At 37.0% G+C, this 19,356-nt stretch overlaps 1 protein-coding gene across 3 annotated transcripts in view; it reads right to left on the minus strand.

Moving 5' to 3' along the window:
* The window catches only part of unc79 (unc-79 homolog, NALCN channel complex subunit), a 53,334-nt gene that overhangs the window by 33,277 nt on the left and 701 nt on the right, over positions 1–19,356 (minus strand). For all 3 annotated transcript variants that reach the window (XM_065267281.2, XM_065267280.2, XM_065267282.2), the window contains exons 2-10: positions 12,952–13,072; positions 9,463–9,776; positions 8,992–9,162; positions 8,756–8,851; positions 7,731–7,786; positions 7,523–7,652; positions 7,346–7,410; positions 4,237–4,325; positions 3,090–3,130 (exon numbers count right to left, since the gene is read on the minus strand). In XM_065267281.2, coding sequence (XP_065123353.1) covers positions 3,090–3,130; positions 4,237–4,325; positions 7,346–7,410; positions 7,523–7,652; positions 7,731–7,786; positions 8,756–8,851; positions 8,992–9,162; positions 9,463–9,776; positions 12,952–13,072 — 1,083 coding nt within the window. The remainder of the gene's footprint in view (positions 1–3,089; positions 3,131–4,236; positions 4,326–7,345; positions 7,411–7,522; positions 7,653–7,730; positions 7,787–8,755; positions 8,852–8,991; positions 9,163–9,462; positions 9,777–12,951; positions 13,073–19,356) is intronic.

Consider the following 19,356-nt stretch of genomic DNA (forward strand, 5'->3'; position numbering starts at 1 on the left):
TTTGGGACTTTGGGGGCGGGACATTGACTGATGTCTCCGCTTCTGTGATTGGTTGTTTGATTTGATAAGTGACACGCATGATCTCTTGTTCCACTATGCGTATCCAGTCAATCTAGGTAGAGAAAACATGTTTTAATATGACCATTATGTCGGAGTAGGTAATTTATGTTAAAACATTAGTCTTGTTTAAACCATGCAATAAGCTCCCCTTACAAAAATGAACCATGGTTTTACTACAGTTAAAACCAAAAAACATGGTTACTGTAGTAAAACCATGGTAACCACAAAATAACCATGGTTTTGATAACCATGGTTTTTAAAAACCATAGTTAAACCATGGTAAGTGTAGTAAAACCATGGGGTTGCTGATAGTAATCAATACACCAAAAAACATGGTTACTACACTTTTACTACAATAAAACCATGGTTAATTTTATTAAGGGTCCAAACATAACCAAACAATAATGCTTATTTTAAGGTATTAATTTTGTTTGTTGTTTAATATGTAGATAATTTAACAACCATATTATGGCAAATGAAACTCATTGGGAAACTCAAATACAACAACAAAGTAAAATTAAATGCTATTTTGACCCTGAAAAGATACAGAATAAAACTAATATATTAAACAAAACTAGTATCTAGTTTTTTAGTTTTTTTATATAAACATATACACATACACATTTATACACACCAACACAGCAGTCCATAATTTCTTTATAGTGAGTTGGTGTTTGTATGTATCATTTCTGGTAATCTTTGTTTACATATTCTTTACACTATACTATTTTGTTTTGTATATTTAAAAAAAATCTTACTGTTCCATTTGACATTTTTAACTATCTCACATTTACTTCTTTTATTTGTACACAGCCCAACTGAAAATGCTATACATGTACAGTCTTTGTCATGCTGATAAGGTACACTAAAATTACAATTGTTAGATAATATCACCTTTTTTTATAAAGTTTTGTACAGGACTATACTAAAGTTTGCTAATGCTAAGTCCGAGCCAACTATGTGACCTGACAATGTCAGTAGCCTACAGTATATATGCAAGATGATAAACAGTAAACATAATAAAATTGGCAATGTTGTTTGGTTTTGCAATCATTAAAATTAGGTGCTCCGACATAATGGTCATATAAACGTGTCTTCTCTACCTAGATTGACTGGATACGCATAGTGGAACAAGAGATCATGCGTGTCACTAATCAAATCAAACAACCAATCACAGAAGCGGAGACATCAGTCAATGTCCCGCCCCCAAAGTCCCAAAAGTCATCTTGATCGAGCGAGCGCGTGTGGTGCAGCTGTGAGAGCATAGAGAGAGTCGAGCGAGCGCTCATCCAAGCCTTTGCTCGCGTGACTACATTTGTGCGCGCTGAGCGGAGGTGCCCTCTCGCGAGGACGCTTTTCCGCGCGCGAACTGTATTCTGCGCGCTCGCGGGGACGCTTTTCCGCGCGTGGATACTGTTCTGCGCGCTCGCGAGGACGCTTGTCCGCGCGTGAATAGTGTTCTGCGCGCTCGTATCTCGCGCTCGCGCGTGGTTTTTGTGTGTGCGCGACTTTTGGGTCTGATTAAACGCCATACAGGTGCCTCTGTCCAGGATGTCTGTGATGCGGCAGGCTGGTCCTCACCGCTCACTTTTGTACAGTTTTATGAGTTGGATCTCACTCCTACTCCTGGATCTTTGGTGCTTAGGTCTTAGTTGTGCTTTTTACACACAGACAGGCACTCGTAGTCTGGCGGATTGGGTATAGCGTTCCCAAAGCGTCTCTATGGCGACGCAGCGCGAGTTCCCTCGAAAGGGAACGTCTCGGGTTACGTACGTAACCCTTGTTCCCTGAGAAGGGAACGAGACGCTGCGTCTCCTTTGCCATACTTCCTGCGTACCTGTAAGCCGTCTTCGGCAATATTTCAGATAGTGGGGGCGTGGTTGTACGTCGCCTTTTATGCTTTCCGGCTCCTGCGTCACCCCGCCGGTGACGTCACGCCCCACCATTGGTTGGATTTGATATACACATTCAGACGCACTCACACCTGAAGGCGTTCCCAAAGCGTCTCTATGGCGACGCAGCGTCTCGTTCCCTTCTCAGGGAACAAGGGTTACATACGTAACCCGAGACGTTCTTTATTTATATATGAAGAGTTTCGTTGCAAAACGAGATAACTCGTTTTTTTATTTTTCAGAAATCTCGTTTTTTGGTTGTGCATTCCAATTAATATCAATTCAACTGCAGTTGGTTTGTTTTGAATTAAACCTTCATAACTTAAAAAATACAGCTAAGTAGCACCATAAAACAAATGAATAACATGATAACATAATAATAAACATTAAAAACGGATTTATCTTGTTTTGCAATAAAACTCTTCATATATATATATATATATATATATATATATATATATATATATATATATTATTTTCACATTACAAAATAATAAAAAAGTAATCTAAACTACGGCACAACACAAATGTAACTGGGAATGATGTTGGTGGCTAAAAGCATCCAAAATAACCCTTATCATCTGAAGTGCAGTCACCCTTTACTTAGATATTGCAAAACCGTACTCGTGTCATTTCATCAAGAAGCTTTTTGAAGTTTCCCCTTAGGATGAATTTTAAAGAATATTGAAGGAGTTCACATTTAATCTGTGCTTTTAGAGGCAGCTTTTTCTTCAATATTCTGTCCATGTCATCTATTTAAAAAAATATATTTTAAAATAAAATTTTAGTTTTATAAAAATTATCATGTATCTTTGATTTTATTGTGATTTTACGGTGTGTCTCTTATTTTAATTTTTTTTCTTTTATATATTGTTTTCTAATTTCTATGTAAAGCACTTTGAATGACCTCTATGTATGAAATGTGCTATACAAATAAACTTGCCCTGCCTAATTCTGGAAGGGTTTAAGTGAAAACTAGAGTTGGGAAACACACAGTTTTGTTTGGCTGTGTGTAATAGATTTTTTTGAGTTCTTGTTCAATTTAAGTTCTTGTTCAATGATGTCTGTGTGTGTCTAGGAACTCTTTGTGTGTCTGTCTATGTAATATTGTTTTGAGAACACATTTGTTCCACTGACCTTGTGGCAAAAGGACATCAACTAGCCACTCAGCATGATCACTGTGACAAAACACACACAAAAAAAAATTTACTTCATCAACCTAATGCTAGATTTGGTACATTTTGTGAATGTCGGCTAAGAAGTGGGATTTTATTTTACAATTCAATAACTGTTATTGCAATTAATTATAATTTTAAATACATTTAAGTAAGTATATACATATAAGTCAATTATTCCTTACTATAAATATACACATACATATATATATATATAGAGAGAGAGAGAGAGAGAGAGAGAGAGAGAGAGAGAGAGAGAGAGAGAGAGAGAGAGAGAGAGAGAGAGAGAGAGAGAGAGAGAGAGAGAGAGAGAGAGAGAGAGAGAATAACTGACAACAGGCCGTAGCTTTATTTTAAAACAATACACACCCAAGGAGGTAATGCACCGCAGCTATGCATTACTTTTAAATAATTCAAAGGACCCTTGTCAATTATTCTGTTTATACAACGGTTACCACTAACCCGTGGGTAATGCATTCATTTCAGATAACCGCACACCTAACTTTTCAAATGTCTTAAAAATAGGCACCAGAGCAATGTTTGTGGTAACTGTGGTATAAGAGGAATAATTGACCCCGGTCCTTTGAATTATTTGAAAATAATGCACACCCGCCATGTAACGGCTTCACGTCGTGCTGCATTGCACCTTGGGTGTGCTTTATATTCTCATAATTCAACGGCCTCTAGTCAATTATTCCTTACTTATATTAGACAGAGAGAGAGAGAAAGAGAGAGAGAGAGAGAGAGAGAGAGAGAGAGAGAGGAGAGAGAGAGAGAGAGAGAGAGAGAGAGAGGAGAGAGAGAGAGAGAGAGAGAGAGAGAGAGAGAGAGAGAGAGAGAGAGAGAGAGAGAGAAAAGAGAGAGTTTATCATTTAAAAAACAATTGTATTAGCTGTTTTTTGATAATGGAAGATTTATAAATACTATTTCATAAAACTTGGGCTTCTCATTTCAGTTACCAGCTGCCGTCTTCAGTGCTTCAGTGCTATGGGTTTTTTATACCCTAAAACCTACAGATCACTTACACAATAAGCAGTTTGCATGTAAGGAGCAAAACACTTTAGTTAAATGTTGAAATGAGTATAATGAAATAATGCAGTGTGGACTACCCAGCAATCCTCTGACTGCACTCCTCACAGATGTATAAAGGAGGTGGTTTGTCACCCAGAGCAACCGAAAGCGTTGGATCAATACACATCTAAATGCAGAAAAGAGAAACAATCACATTCATTCTGTCTAACTACTAGAAAATAATTGTCTGATAAAAACATTAGCTACTCAAAAACAATATGTAAGTATATACAGTACTACTATTCCTAATTAGTGTTATTTCACCATAAATATATTTAAATGTTAAAAATAAAAACAATGTCTGGGGCCGTATTCACAAAGAATTTTAAGGCTAAAAGTAGCTCCTAACTGGCGAATTTAGGAGCAACTCCTAAAAATACTGGGCGTGTCACTCCTAAATTTAGGACTCCTAATTTTTTTCACTAAGAGTAATTCACGAAGCATTTTAGCCCTAAAAGTAGCACCTAAGTCTGGGACAGCTTAAAAGAAGTCGAGAGGACTCCTAACTCACTAAGACCTATTCACAAAGGATCTTAAAATGTCTTAGGTGCTGATCCTCCTTAACATGGACAGTTTCACCAACTCAAAAGCATTGCCTAGACTTAAAAGCACACTTTAATGTAAGCATATTTTTTATGACATTTGTTTCATAATTTATTACATTCATGACAAGCAGGAAGTTTTTTAGAATTACATGAAACAATAATGAAATTAAATATTTAATATTATAGGCATACCTGTTGCCATGCTAGTCTGTTTAAAGGCTGCTATCTCAACCCTCGACTACGATTGGTAACCCTAACCCTAACCCTAATGCATATACCACCGCCTCTCGCAGTCGTCCGGGGTCCGTGACACAAGCGGGAATGCTGCATTGATCTGCAAACAAATCCTCTCCCCAGTGATGCGCGGGTTGATCCGAAATGAGCCGATGCCTGCGGTCACCCACGGTTACGAGTCATCCAAAAAAGTTTTTTATGATATTCGGGTCGCGATCGGTCGGGTCGTTTGAAATAAAGATGGCAGTAACTACTTTAAACAATTACTACTTAAAAAATGCGGGCCAGGGAGCGGGTCGGGTACACTATTTATTTTTTATCTTTGCGGTCCGAGTTGCGGGCGGGTTAGTTGAAAACGTTGGTCGGGTGCCAGTTGTTTTGTTTTGTACCCGCGCATGACTGTCTCGCATGTCTCATATATCTCAGTGCCGAATTTCCCATTTATTACGTTTCTTTTTTCCAGCACCAACTGGGCCAGCAGCAGTAACTGATCCTGCATCCCTGCATCCATTTGGGCTTTCTTTTCCGTTTTGGCGAGTTCATAATCCACCGTCATTTATTTATTACATTAGGCTTCTTTAATATGGGCAACATTTCCTTGCTTTAAGTAGTCTATTTAGGCTAATAGGATGTCAATTAATCAAGCAAGTGTTAATGCAATGTCATTTTTTATTAGTTTTCATTTGGGTATTAGGCTTCCTTGATTTAATTTAATTTCATTCACGACTTTTCTTTTATATATGCATTTCGATGGCATTACTATTATTATTTTGTGTAGGGCACAGACATATTTCGATGTTGTAATTCCAGGATTTGGTGCGGCTGTGTTATGCTCCGCATGACAGCCCTGTCATCAAACAACCAATCACCGTGGTCATTGCGAGGCAGCTCGTGCATGAGAATTGACGTCATCCGTAGCAACGAAGACTCACTCTTAGTTAAGGAGTTATAATTTTTCCTTACTAAAAGTAGGTCTGAAAGGCGTTGTGAATAACTTTTAAGAGAAAACTCCTAGCTAAAATCTTTTAGTGCGATTTAGGAGTACTCTTAGTGGTGAGATAAAATGCTTTGTGAATACGGCCCCAGACCAATACCATAAATTGCATGCATTAAACTTGTTAGCTTTTTAAACTATTATTTACATTTCAGCATGAAATGTATTGACGACAGGCCTTAGGCATGCATGTTAAGCATGTCTGAAGCTGTACAGTAAGTCATGTGGTATCATTTCCTCATTGGCTTTGAGGTAATTGAGTTACAGGATGTTTCATCTTAAGCTGCTTTTGTGTTAGAGCAAAGAGTGCAAAAGAAAGTACCTGGTGGCAATTGGGGGCATTTTTGCCTCTTTGATTATGCCCCAAGCACTGAATATACAAATGGCCCTATTCCTTTTCAAAGGCAATATTGTAGTGCTATAAAACTTTCTCAGTATGTTAAAAAAAAATGAAGGGAATATATAATGGTTTTACACTAAACCAAACTTTCACAGTTTATTATAACAAACCTGAAACCCTTTCTGAAACTAATAAACCATTTGAGCATAATTTTTTTTTTTTTACCGAAATCCTGGACCATAACACCAGAAAGTTTTACTGACACATTTTACATTGTGTGCTGCTGAATTCTGATGCTTTGCCATGATACAGGAAGTACATGTATGTATGTATGTATGTATGTATGTATGTATGTATGTATGTATGCATGCAGTTGTAAGGACTTACTGCTGTGAGGTGTAAAACCTAACATATGCTAATAACAAAGAGGCTGTGTTTACATTAGTGGGTTTTTGTTTTAAAACACATTCCTTTTTTTACGTTACGCCTGGCATACACATCATTTTTGCGTAATAATGCAACACTGCAGACCCTGTTTTAGTAAAAAATCTCCAGGGTTGCATTTCAGTGCAGATGGACCTAAACAAAGATTTATGTAAATTACAGTATGGGTGCCCACATTTGCATCCTGATTGGGTCCTTTGGAGCACTTCATATTCTTTCCTGATTCATCAAGTCCCTATCCCATGACCGTAGACTACCAAAAGATGACAACTGGTGCATTTTTATTGAAAGATTTTGCATACACAACGCAATGTTATCAAAACGATCACTGTTCACATGGACCTTGTAAAATGACGGAAAATGTATTGTATTATGTGTGTTAGGCTGGTAGATTGCGATGTTACCTCAAAGAAATATCATGTAATGTGTTTCTTTATCTTGTTTAAAAAAGGCAAAACTAAACTTGCCAGTACAATTTTAAAGCATTTTAGTGCATTAATGGAGCCTTTCAGATGTACGACAAGAACATTGTTTTTAAGCATAAATGTAAAAATACATGAAACAGTCTGAGAGGTATAGAGATGCAGTACCTTCACTGCAGGCTTGTTAATCGAATTCTGGCACTCGATGTGTTGACAGTGAATGGGGTTCCAGGCTAGACAAACATGAGAGAGAGAGAGAGAAAAAAACATGTGTGGATTTCAAGAGCAAAGTGTTAAAATATTAAAAGTTCAAGCACGGCCCAATGGAGAGGATCAATCACTTACCTGTGTACTGCAGTCCTCTGTACTCACTGATGGCACCTGGAGGCTTGAGGTTAGGCCAATAATGGAAGAGCATTTGAACAGCCGGAGGTTTGACTTGGGATGGACCATAAGATATGACATACAGTAGATCCTTTAAAAAACAAAGTGATGTCTTGAGTTATCACGAATGGCTAAAAAAATCTTAGAAGAATAAAAATCAATACTGTACCTTCCATACTTCCTGTTTGTACTTCATAAGACACTCCAAAAGCTGACAGTGGTATACTAAAACAATGGGAAAGACATTTATACAATAACATTTACTCAATTTTTAAATTGAGTTTATTCATCCAAAGCTACTTACAAATGACAAACATCGCAAGCAATTTGCTGTATAAGCCACAAGCTAGAGCAGGGGTGGGGAACCCTGGGTCCTGGAGGGCCACTGTCCTGCGGAGTTTAATTCCAACCCTAATTAAACACACCTGAAAAATCAAATTAAAGTCTTCAGGATTACTTGGAAATGAAATTCAGGTGTGTTTGATTAGGGTTGGAACTAAACTCTACAGGACAGTGGCCCCCCAGGACCCAGGGTTCCCAACACCTGAGCTAGAGAATAATTCAGAAGAGAGAAAGGCAAGTATATAAGATGTCAGAAGTGAATTTATTAAAGTATTTGTAGAAGAGGTATTCAGCCTTTTCATGAACATTGAGGTGGTCTATGCAAATCTCCCAAAGAACAAATTCTAGTTGACACATTCCCTAGCTGTGTCCCGATTCGAAGGCTGCTTAAAATGCAGCCACAAAATGCAGCCTCCTTTCCTTAAGCTGTGAAGGATAGAACAAATGGATCCTTCACAGCCTAGCCTATCCCAAGATTCATTGCGCGTCTCTAATGGTTGAATGTTTTCAAATAAACATTTAAAACCTCTGTTCATTAAAAGTGTGTATTTTGCAGAACAAAGGCCCTTGTAACTGTTTTACTATTATAAATTGTTTTGTATTAACATTATTATTATAATGTATTAACACAGCAGGTGACGCAGCTATGGATCCTCTGTAGACTAGACCGGCTCATTTCGTTTCACTTTTCGAACTTCGGAGTCCTCGCTTTCAAAAGGACATGACCTTTGAGGAATCCAGCCTTCATATTGGGACACAGCCCCAAATAACGGCATGCACTGAAGTGAATAAAAGCTACTGAAATCATACGAAGATCTCTGTAAACATGAGATGACAAAGCCTGATATATACCTGGATTAGAAGTGTACTGCATGGCAATCATCAACATGGATGAGGCAGACAGATTGACATATGCTGGAACTCCACCGTCTCTTCGAGTTGAACCCACTGAACAGACAAAACTCATTTACGTACTTAAACTTACAGACAAGTTGCATGTATTAGTACTTTTTACTTTTTTGTGTTTAAAATAACATGAGGTGCCGTAGACAGAACGTCGCTCAAATCCAAAACAGTACTTTACTCACATATGGCCATGGGGAGGAAGGAGGTGCTCAGGTACTCGATTATGTCTTTGTGCAGGAACGGAGGGAAGGTGGCTAAAGTGGAGATCATGGTGTAGGGTAAAGTACTGAGAATATCATCACTGAGGAAAGGCAGAAGACAGGTTGTAGTGTAAAATATGGCCTGTCCCAGATCTGAGAAAAAGTCACAAGGGGAAAAAAATTTATGCATCCCGACAAAAGTGTCATCGCTCAGAGAATTTGTCTTGTACATGTGGTCATCCACACAAAGCTGTGCACCCTGCTTTAATTTCAGAGTGAATCAAGCCAAGCCATGATTGAAATTAAAACTATCATCAAATCTATTTTTTTTAGTCGGTTGAACAACATCTACCGTGTTTTTATTTTTTTTAAAGCTGATGTCAATACCGACATCAAAGGTATAAAACTAGCAGGCACATCATAAATTTTAACCCTAGACCGGTATGGACTCACCGTGTTGACCGTGCTGCAGCAGGGGCACCAGGTCAAGCAAGGTGACGAGAGTGGCATAGAGACCCTGATACTCCAATGAGGGGTAATCTGAGAGCTGAACCTCCCGACTCTGCTGGGTGGCACCACCCCGGTCGGCCGGGGCGTCCCGCAGAACGCTGTAAAGGAGGGATCGAGTAACTGTAGGGTTGATGGAACTGACTTGTGGTCTTAGAGATGGGGTGAGTGGGAATGGCACAGGAAAAAGACACATGGTCATGGGCACGGCCAAATTGGAAGCTTCCTGGCTCTCCTTCCTGCCTGTACGGGACAGGATGCTGCTCCGAGGGAGGGTGGGGGGGAAACAGGGGAAAAAAAGAGACAACAAAGACACAAAGAAACAGCACATTACATTGAAATGGCTCTACAGAGACAGTGTAAGTAGAAAAGAACCAAACCCAGATATTCCACACATAGGATGCAGTGTCTTGTCTTAATGCTCAATCATCTTGACAAGGAATTCAATATATTTACATTTGAACATTTTTTTGTAAGTTTCTCCTAATTTGAACCGAACCACACAAAAGAGACGCTTGCAAAACGCACAACGATCACTGCATCTCATGCGTATCTGGTGACAAGGAGCAAAAATATAAAAAATGGCATGTTTTCAGTGGCAGCCCGTACTTCTCCAGCAGAAAATGCTTGAAAGCACACGCTGCGCCCTCCACGCTCCCAATCGGCAGAGGGCCAGCGGTGCCGGCCAATCGATTAGCAGGCCAAAGAGCCTCATGGGATATATAGAGCAATGGAGGGGCTGTCAGAGATGAGAACGATCTCAAAATTAGCTTTGAAGACGATACAGAGATGACACTTCAGAAACATGCTTTAGCCAGTAATAAACATGTATGTGACTTTAGACTAAACGTTCCCTGATCACAACACATGTTTATTGCACCAGAAAAAAGAATGTCTGTATGTAAATACATTATGATACTGTCTCAGTATCATTTCAGGGGAAATGAGTTTCGACAGGCATATGGAGATTTCAGTTCTAAAAAAAAATGTAACTAGTCTACGGCTGAGGAAACTTTAATGGAAAAGGAATACTTTGGTTTCGAAAGCAATGTGCCATGTTTGTGAAGGGATGAGTGTGTTTGTGTGCTGTCCCCTGTCAACTTCTTTTCTTGCTTAAAAGCTGCAGTAATTTGGGCTGTGATGAAGGTCTTGAAGGAGGAGCAATTGTAATTGGATGTAGGTTACATAAAACAGGATGGTATAGGATTTCTCTTGAATAAAACCTCTCTTCAAAGACAGAATCCAAAGCGTTCCTAGTTTTTTTGGCAGTGAATGAAATGTGGCTAATAAACATGTTTTTCTTAAATAGCAAATATTTGGAAACATTTAAAAAAAAACTCATTGATACTGCCTACGATAACCAATAAAAACAGACATAATTTACATCCCTCTCTTTATCTTACTTCACTGCCATTAAATATCCAACATTTTCTATTAATGACAAACGTTCATTTAATACACAGACATAAAATAAAGAAATACAGAACAAAAATCACACAAAAACACACATAACCACATACTGTAATATGATGCTAATGATAGACTTTCTCATATTCTCTCAAATATTAAGTGTATGACTAAAAACATCTGCATGTGTATCAGATCTACATCACATTGTTGTGGGTCTTTATGGTAAAAAAGGTTCAATTTATTTTAAAATGTAAAAATATGGCAAGACTTTATCCTCTGTTATGGACTGCAGCTCTGTATAATGTGTTTCTGGTTGTCTCCCCAAAGGAGTTCTTTCACTCCTTGACCGCTGTCGCGCTGTTGGCTTGCTTACTGGAAGACTGCTGACTTTAGCTTAACTAAGGACTTTCTTTAGTACAGTACATGACGTTAATACTAGTATATAGTTTGGAAGTGAGTTCTACTTATTAGATTATCTAAGGGGCTGTCCACACGGAGACGCGTATCAGTGTATATGTATAAATTTGTTATCGTATTGGCGTTTCATCCACACGGATCCGGTGTTTTGGGAGACTGAATCCGCTATTTTTTGAAACCGGGTCCTAAAGTGAATAAATCTGAAACCGACACCCTTGCGGTTTCGTCTGTACAGCCAATCCGTATATTTTGTGAAGCGAAAACGTCATCACATCACGTGTCGGAAGCGTCACACGTAACAGCAACAACAATAACGGCGGACTACGTGATTGTGTTCGTGCTACAGAAGCTACTAAAGCCTACTAGTTTTATTACAGCAAAATCTATTGCTTCTATGCAATTGTGGTGACCAACAAGCAATAATGGACAACACCATACGTTGGTTATGCGCATGCTCAAAGTCTTCTTCTCCGTGTATAGTGTATATCTGTGGCAGAATTACAGCGCCCCATACTAGTCCAGCATATATACTACACCGCTTTCAGTCGATTTCAGTTGTTTCGTGTTTACGGATTATTACGGAGCAAGGGAAAAAATGATCGGATAGGGAATGCACCGGCTTCGTGTGGACATAGCCTAAATAAGAAATATATTTGAATAACTCCATGTAACTTTAAAAATACTTTATCTTAAAGGGACAATAAGTAGGATTTACCCCCATCTGAAATTGTATTTTGCATTAAAACGGACATTGCTCTCTAGCGCCTCGCCTTTCTAAATGCGTGTTGCAACTACGGTAGCCGTTATGTAATCACTGATCTCCTTGTCCGTGTCAGCTGGTTCACGTGTTCTGAACGAAAACGCGTTGTGGAAACGCGTTGGTAGGCTAGTGCTTTTTGTCCCTCTCTGCTATTATAGTTTATCAGTATGGCGGAATGACATGGAAGCCTTCTTGGACTTACCCATTAAATGTAAGTATAGAGAAGAAATTCTAAGCTTACAAAGAAAAGTCAGATCAGTGGCAGAGGTCATATGACACCAACGAGGACATATTTATGAATAAAGACATTGATTTTGATTAAATAAAACACTTAAAACCCTACTTACAGTCCCTTTAAACTATATTTAAAAACTGCCATGTTCTTTGCTTTTCTGTTTTTATTTGTTTCTATTTTATGTAAAGCTGCTTTGGACCAATGAACAAAGCTCTATATAAATAAAATTGGATTGAAAAAATATAATGCCCTGAAATACGGGTGAATAATTCTTATCTTAAAGGTTTTGATTTAAACAGTTTAATTATGATTATTATAACAATGCATCGATTGAAAATTAAAACAATGCTGACATTTAGACAAAAAATAAAGTACCACCAAAACAAAACTCTTATCAGAACAGTTTGTTTTGGCCCTGTAAAATAGCCTTCAATTTTTAGTTTTCTGATTTATAATCCCTTGAACACTAATAGAGCCGATTTAAATCCTCTCTGAATTCTAAACTGTTATTCTGATATGTTATATTAGACAATGCTTCTTCAGAATCAAATAAACAATGATTATTGTAACATGTCTGTGTGTGTTTCACCTGTTTCCAGTGAAGTGCACTTACCTGAGCAAAGTTTGGGAAAAGTATTTCAGAGTATTTGCAATGTCTGTTCCGGATGGCACTGGGTAAATATTGTGAAGCACACGGTTGTGATACTCTTGCAAGTATCGAATCTTAGAGCCAACTAAACAAATAAAAAAGCAAAGTGACACACAATTAACACCTAATAATAAGCTGTAAACACAGCTGCTGTTGCTTTACTACACAAGCATGATAACAACCTAACCCATTTTGACTGATCATCCATATTATCAAAGACAGTGCCTTTCATGCACCACATTAAGATCATATCACTATATTTACATCCGCCAAAACTGCATACAACAGAGACAGAATCAGCTGTTTGAAAACAAAATAAGATAATCTTTCAAACTTGATTTTAGAAAATCTTAAAGCAGCCGATTCAAAGCAGTGTAATGGCAGATAAAAGAGTGGAGGGATGTTGATCAGTTTCTTTACTTTTGTGACAGTAAAGAGCACAGAAGCAATGAGTTTGTGTTTGGATGTCTCCAGTTCTTCATGTCTACGTCTCGTGTTCATAATGTATGCTTCTCTTTCTTTCTAGATGTGAATGTATAAAGTATCTACTCAGTAGTTCAACTAAATAACTGGGTTAGCAAGTTGTGATGTGTCACTGTGATGGGCCAGTTGTTTAAAAAGTTTAATTTAGATCAAAATGATCCAGATTTGGAAATCCCATGTTTTGTTATCCAGGATGAGGTAAACCATATCACTTTTTGCCTGGTTTTTGAAAGCAAAATTGGATTGGTTCACCCTGATCTAGAAACACACTTTTTTCAGATAGCAAATCTGGATTACTAGTGTTCTAAATTGGATCACATGTCAATGTTGACAATTATTTATGTAAAAAACAGCAGGTACTTTGGACAGTATAGGTCACTTAGTGTTTTTACTTGAAGAGACAATAAAACAACACAACTTTTCCTTACTTTTTATTTCAATTCAACATTTAGTCTGTTTTTCTGGCCCACAAAAAACAAATATAGATTAACACACTGAAACATGTATAAAAAGGCTAAATGTTTACATTTGTAGAGATGCCGTTTGTTAAAACTACTTTTGACTGTTTGGTCTCTGATACTTGTGATTGTAATGAATAAAGATTACTTTTGTTCAAATTAAATGTAAAATTTTTTTGCTAGTGACTGCTGAATGAGGGATTTATATGGACTTAATTCTTTCTTAATTGACTGGAAGGGTTAAATAGTAGCCCTGTGTTATACTTTAAATACTTTATGATTCTCACCAAGAGCAAAATTCAACAAAAAAATAATGCATTTAGAAATATTACATGATATAATTTTGTTTTGTAGACTAACTGTAGGCTTATAAGTTTTAGTAAAACATTTTGAGATATTTTATAAAAAAAATTCCTGAAATCCACCGTTCTACATGGATCAGAATAGTCCTACTTTTTGGAATAAATCAAATCCGAATCTTATTAAAAGTTTTCAACAAACACAAAGTGAAGTAGATCGGATTTTGTGTTCCAATTCAAATTCAGAATTCTTTTTTTTTGAACAACCCATTTATAAATTTTGATCTAATCTGATAGCTAAAATCCAAATGGATTACTTTTGAACAACTGGCCCCAGATGATAGAAGTAGAGATTTGGTATGGAATAAGTTTTCAGACTTTGAATCTAAAGTGTCATGAAACCCTGCTGTTTCGGCGCCAGTCTATACTATCATTTTAAAAAATGCAACTAAAATGCGCGAGGACGCTGTGAGAAAAACAGCAAGGACTGGGCGGGGCACCTGATATAATAAGCTAGTGTTAGTGTAACAAATATTAAGATTTACTAAGATTAGCAGTATTACAGAAATAATTAAACTGAATATAATATTTCATTTAAACAAAGGTCAAGTAAAAGTGTTATAGTTGAAATAATAGCATGAGTCTAGACCTAACAGCATTGCAGGGAAAATCATCCAATGTATTCATCCTGTGAAGGTCATCGCACCACTGATCTACTGGCTGTCCTTCAAAGTGATGCCCAGCCGATGCGCGACCAACGACCACCGGATGAACCAGTTTAATCCGCTTACCCGCTTCCTATCCCTACCGTGTCTATATATATATATATATATATATATAAATATTAATTTCTCCTAGGGCTGGGCGATATGACCCAAAAAATTATCGAGAAAATGTTTTCCATATCAGTCGATATCGATAATTATCATGATAAATAACAAATCTTTACTCCTGTCAAATTTAAAGGCAGATTTTTGCTCCTGAATGAAAATTGTAAAAACCAGACAGTTAATAATGGTTTTAAACTACTTTTTATTCAGAACATGACAAATACAAATACTAAAATCTTGTTTTAATGCATCTGTATTAAATGTAAATCTATTTGTTATGAAATCAACACATTTCTGACACAAAAGCAGCAGACTACTGTCACTTTAAGACCCAAGACAGACTGCTTTAAGTTTCAATATACTGAGTAACAGCTGTTTATGTTCACTTAAACAAGAAAGAAAACTTAGTTCAGTGTTCACGCGTGTGTTATACATATACGAGCTATACACGCTGATAAATGGATGTCAAGAGTGTCACGTTGCTGTGGGAGCGCACATACGCAAACACTATATTCACTGCAGTGGTGGATCTGCTGCTTTTCCTCAGTTTCCTGAATTTGTGAATGTCCTGTAAATATACTTTTAAAGCTGTGCGGACGTGTGCGTGCGCAAGGCGGACGCTGAATGAAAGTACAGTATACTGCACCTATTGTGTCTGCTGTGTTTGACGAACCCTGTTTGCGCGTCCAACATTACACACAAGAAAATGTTTCCGCACATTTGGATTCCGTGATTCCGTCCGCGTTATCCGCATCGCGAAAATCATAGGTCTCTACTAATAAATGAATAACTTGCCTCATCTTCCACTCCTTCAAGTCTAACTGACACTGTGATTGTAAACCAAGAGCGCGTGCCGCATCCGGAAGTGCTCGCGCAACATTACGCACAGTGCGTAAACATTATCGATCACTTATCGAACTGTCCTTATCGTTTTATCGAAAATGTTTATATCGGTAAAATTATCGTTATCGAATTATCGCCCAGCACTAATTTCTCCCTAGGGTTTTTTGTCCTTCTAGGATTTTTTCCCATTGGGTTTTCTCCTAGGGGGTTTTTTAGTCCCAGGGAGAGTCAGCCAACTTTGGCTTAACTTAGCACTTTACTGTATACGTTACATTATCAATACGCTCGCTTACACGGTTTATCCTTAGCCGCTATATTCTACTTCTTATACTATGTATTGATTCTCAGTGTTCTACTCTACATCTACTCATGTAAAGCTGCTTTGCAACAATTAACAATTGTGAAAAGCGCTATATAAATAAAATTGAATTTAATTTAATTGAATATTTACAGAGTGTGCACTCTCATTTTACTTTACTATACAGAACCGCATTCAAGTGCGATTGTCCTGGGCCCCAGACCCGACCCTTATCCCCGGCTGACCTGGCTGCATGGAGCACATGCATTCATGCACACACCTAAAAGCAAAATGTATTCGCATTGGATACGAACACGCTATCTTATAAATAATGATGAGACACCGACACGCTGTGATGTACCACAGTATTTTGCCACATCACAGCCCGTGACGTTTACACGATATGGAGTTTAAACCCAAAAGACAAAAATATCACAAAAAAGCTAAAAATTAACTAGTTTTCTCCAAATGTTAAAATTAACAGATGCTAACATTGTCTTTTATGATGTGCAACACAACTAACAATGTTAAGATATAAAAATTTTGGTTAGTGTTTCATGACGCTCCAAACCCAAAAGGCAACGACCACTTTTGTAGCCCTGGCCACAGCTTCGCGTGACACACACATGGGCTAGGGGCAAAGCAAACATATGCAGTGTCTCAACAATCAGTAAACATGTCTTTAAAGATTGCCAAATGTAACCAAAATGACTTTTAAATAAATTTTTCCTAAGAGACTTTTATTTTGACACGGTGATCTGTTATGAGTACCCATGGAAACAGAGTGTTCGGGTGTGGAAGAACCGTCTGGGAAGAACACAGATTCTGTATAACCTTAACCTCTGAGACTCTGAACATAACATTAGTGATGTGTAGTTGAAGTTTGTTTTTAGAGAAGTTCAAGCTCGCGTGGGGAGTGTTTGTTTACTTTGTGTACCGCAGATTCATTTGTAAAGAAGCAGAAGTCCATGCTGAATTTGGAGAGAGACTGTGATTAAAAGTACCATTCATATTGGATCTGACAGGAATGGGACAGCATAGTATACACAGTGAGTAAATCATTTTACTAAGTTACTACCTTTCTCTATTGCTTTGTTAGAGATCGCTTGAGGTGTCCTGATTGTAACATATTTGTCTAAACACGTATGTTTGACTGTTTTAATTTACTAAAAACATTAAACGATTAATAACGGTGCAACACTTAACAATACAACTGAAATATAATGATAGTAATATACAAAGTTATTGATAAGGACTTACCAGCTGCGGTTTAGATTCAGATGCACGCTTACTTGTATACGGTAATTTAGTCATGTTGAGTTTAAAGTTTTGTTTCTACTTTACTATACGTATTGTCAATTATGTAATCTTTAGCACCCAGAATCTTTCATGGCTCAAACATATCTGTGTTCGGCTGCTATTTTTACACATTAATGTTTTAAAAACATGTAATGATGGTGAATCATAGCAGTGGGAGTTTACGTCCAGGTCTTCAAAATAGCCTATTACTTATTGCATTTGATGTTTTTTAATGTAATAACCACGTGAACATCATAAGTAGACATCAGACAACAGTATAGGCATGTGACAAACTGACTTATATACGCACAAACGCATTGTTCCCAGGGCTCTGTTCCCAGCAGGTAATCAGTGCTAGACGCGTTGGTGACTTAGGAAATCTGTCATATCTTTGCTTTGTGAATACCTCTAAAGCCCATATACTAGTGACATAAAATACTTCCTCACGTTGATTCTCACGTTCGAATTCCAAGATCGTAAGAAGAAAGTTATAAGCGAAGCAAAATTTATCTTGCTATGAAGGCGAGTATTTTTTTGTTTCAAACCCAATACTTTTGATATAATATACATTTAACTTGAATTAGGTGAAGTTTGGGATTGATTGCAACAATCGCATGTGTTTTTTTTTACGATCCGCAAGTGATGTTGTTGTCGAAAGCAGAATCGGCCATTCAATCATATTGGCTTCCAAAACTTTTCAGTTTTCATCAATCCGTGCAGTATTTTTCAAAGTAATCATGCAGAACAAATGATTCGAATCTCTAGATTACATTATTGGCATGATTTTGTCAAACATATAAAAAAAATACATGCAAGCAACATGCATTCATTTATTGATTTATAAATGATAAATAACATAATCATCAATTAATGTATTAATAATATCTGACTATTTAAATTGCTCGCCAGCATTATTAGTCAATTAAGAAATATTAAAGAAACAATGAAATGTCTGTTTATTTATAATAAATATGTGATATAGCTTTTATTTGAGAGGATTTTGATTTCATGTGGAAATATTTGCGTGGATTGATTGATGTTTCTTGGTTTCATTAATTAGTGGTTAATCAGAAATAATAAAAATTTTATATATACTTTTTAAAAAAGAACATCTTATTGGGCTTTTAATTACCTACACTGTGGTGTTTGAATTATGCAAATAGGGTGAAAGTTATGATATTTTAAAGTGTTTGGTCAAGCGGAAGAGGGCAAAGTTTTTCATATTTTTATTGTTTTAATTGGGTACAAAAATGACCCCTAATTTTCGAATTTAAAAATTCATAACTTTCTTAATAATTATCTGATTTTAATCATTTAAAAACAATTTTAAGGGTATTTTTATTATCTATCATATGGTGATGATGATATATATACATATTCTAGTATTTGTTTTTGTCACACACCTAAACAGTATAAAACAATAAAATCGACAGCTTTATGGCCCCTATAAATACGAAGTCAAGTCAAAGTGAAGATTCGAGGAAATGTGTAAAAGACTCAAACATGACAAGCCTTTAAATAATCAATTATCTCTGTTGAAAACACAACCAATCAAAACAAACTGTTGTCATTTTTTTTTACACAAACAGGTCTTTCACGTTAGTACCTGAATATGAACGAGCAGTTAGATGATTAGCATCATTTTATTTATCAGCGGTGCAAATGCTGCCCCCTACCCTAACCCATCCCAACCACCACCACCATCATCATCTTCATCATCATCATGACAGATTAAACAGATTAACTGTTTTACCAAAATAACCGCACAGCCATCATAAATGACTAAAAAAGCAACAGAAATGCATTAGATCGCCGTTTAAAAACAACCCAAGCTTATGTGATGATGTGAAAATACGACC

The sequence above is a fragment of the Paramisgurnus dabryanus genome, chromosome 17 (assembly GCF_030506205.2).
Source record: "Paramisgurnus dabryanus chromosome 17, PD_genome_1.1, whole genome shotgun sequence".
Classification (NCBI taxonomy): Eukaryota; Metazoa; Chordata; class Actinopteri; order Cypriniformes; family Cobitidae; genus Paramisgurnus; species Paramisgurnus dabryanus.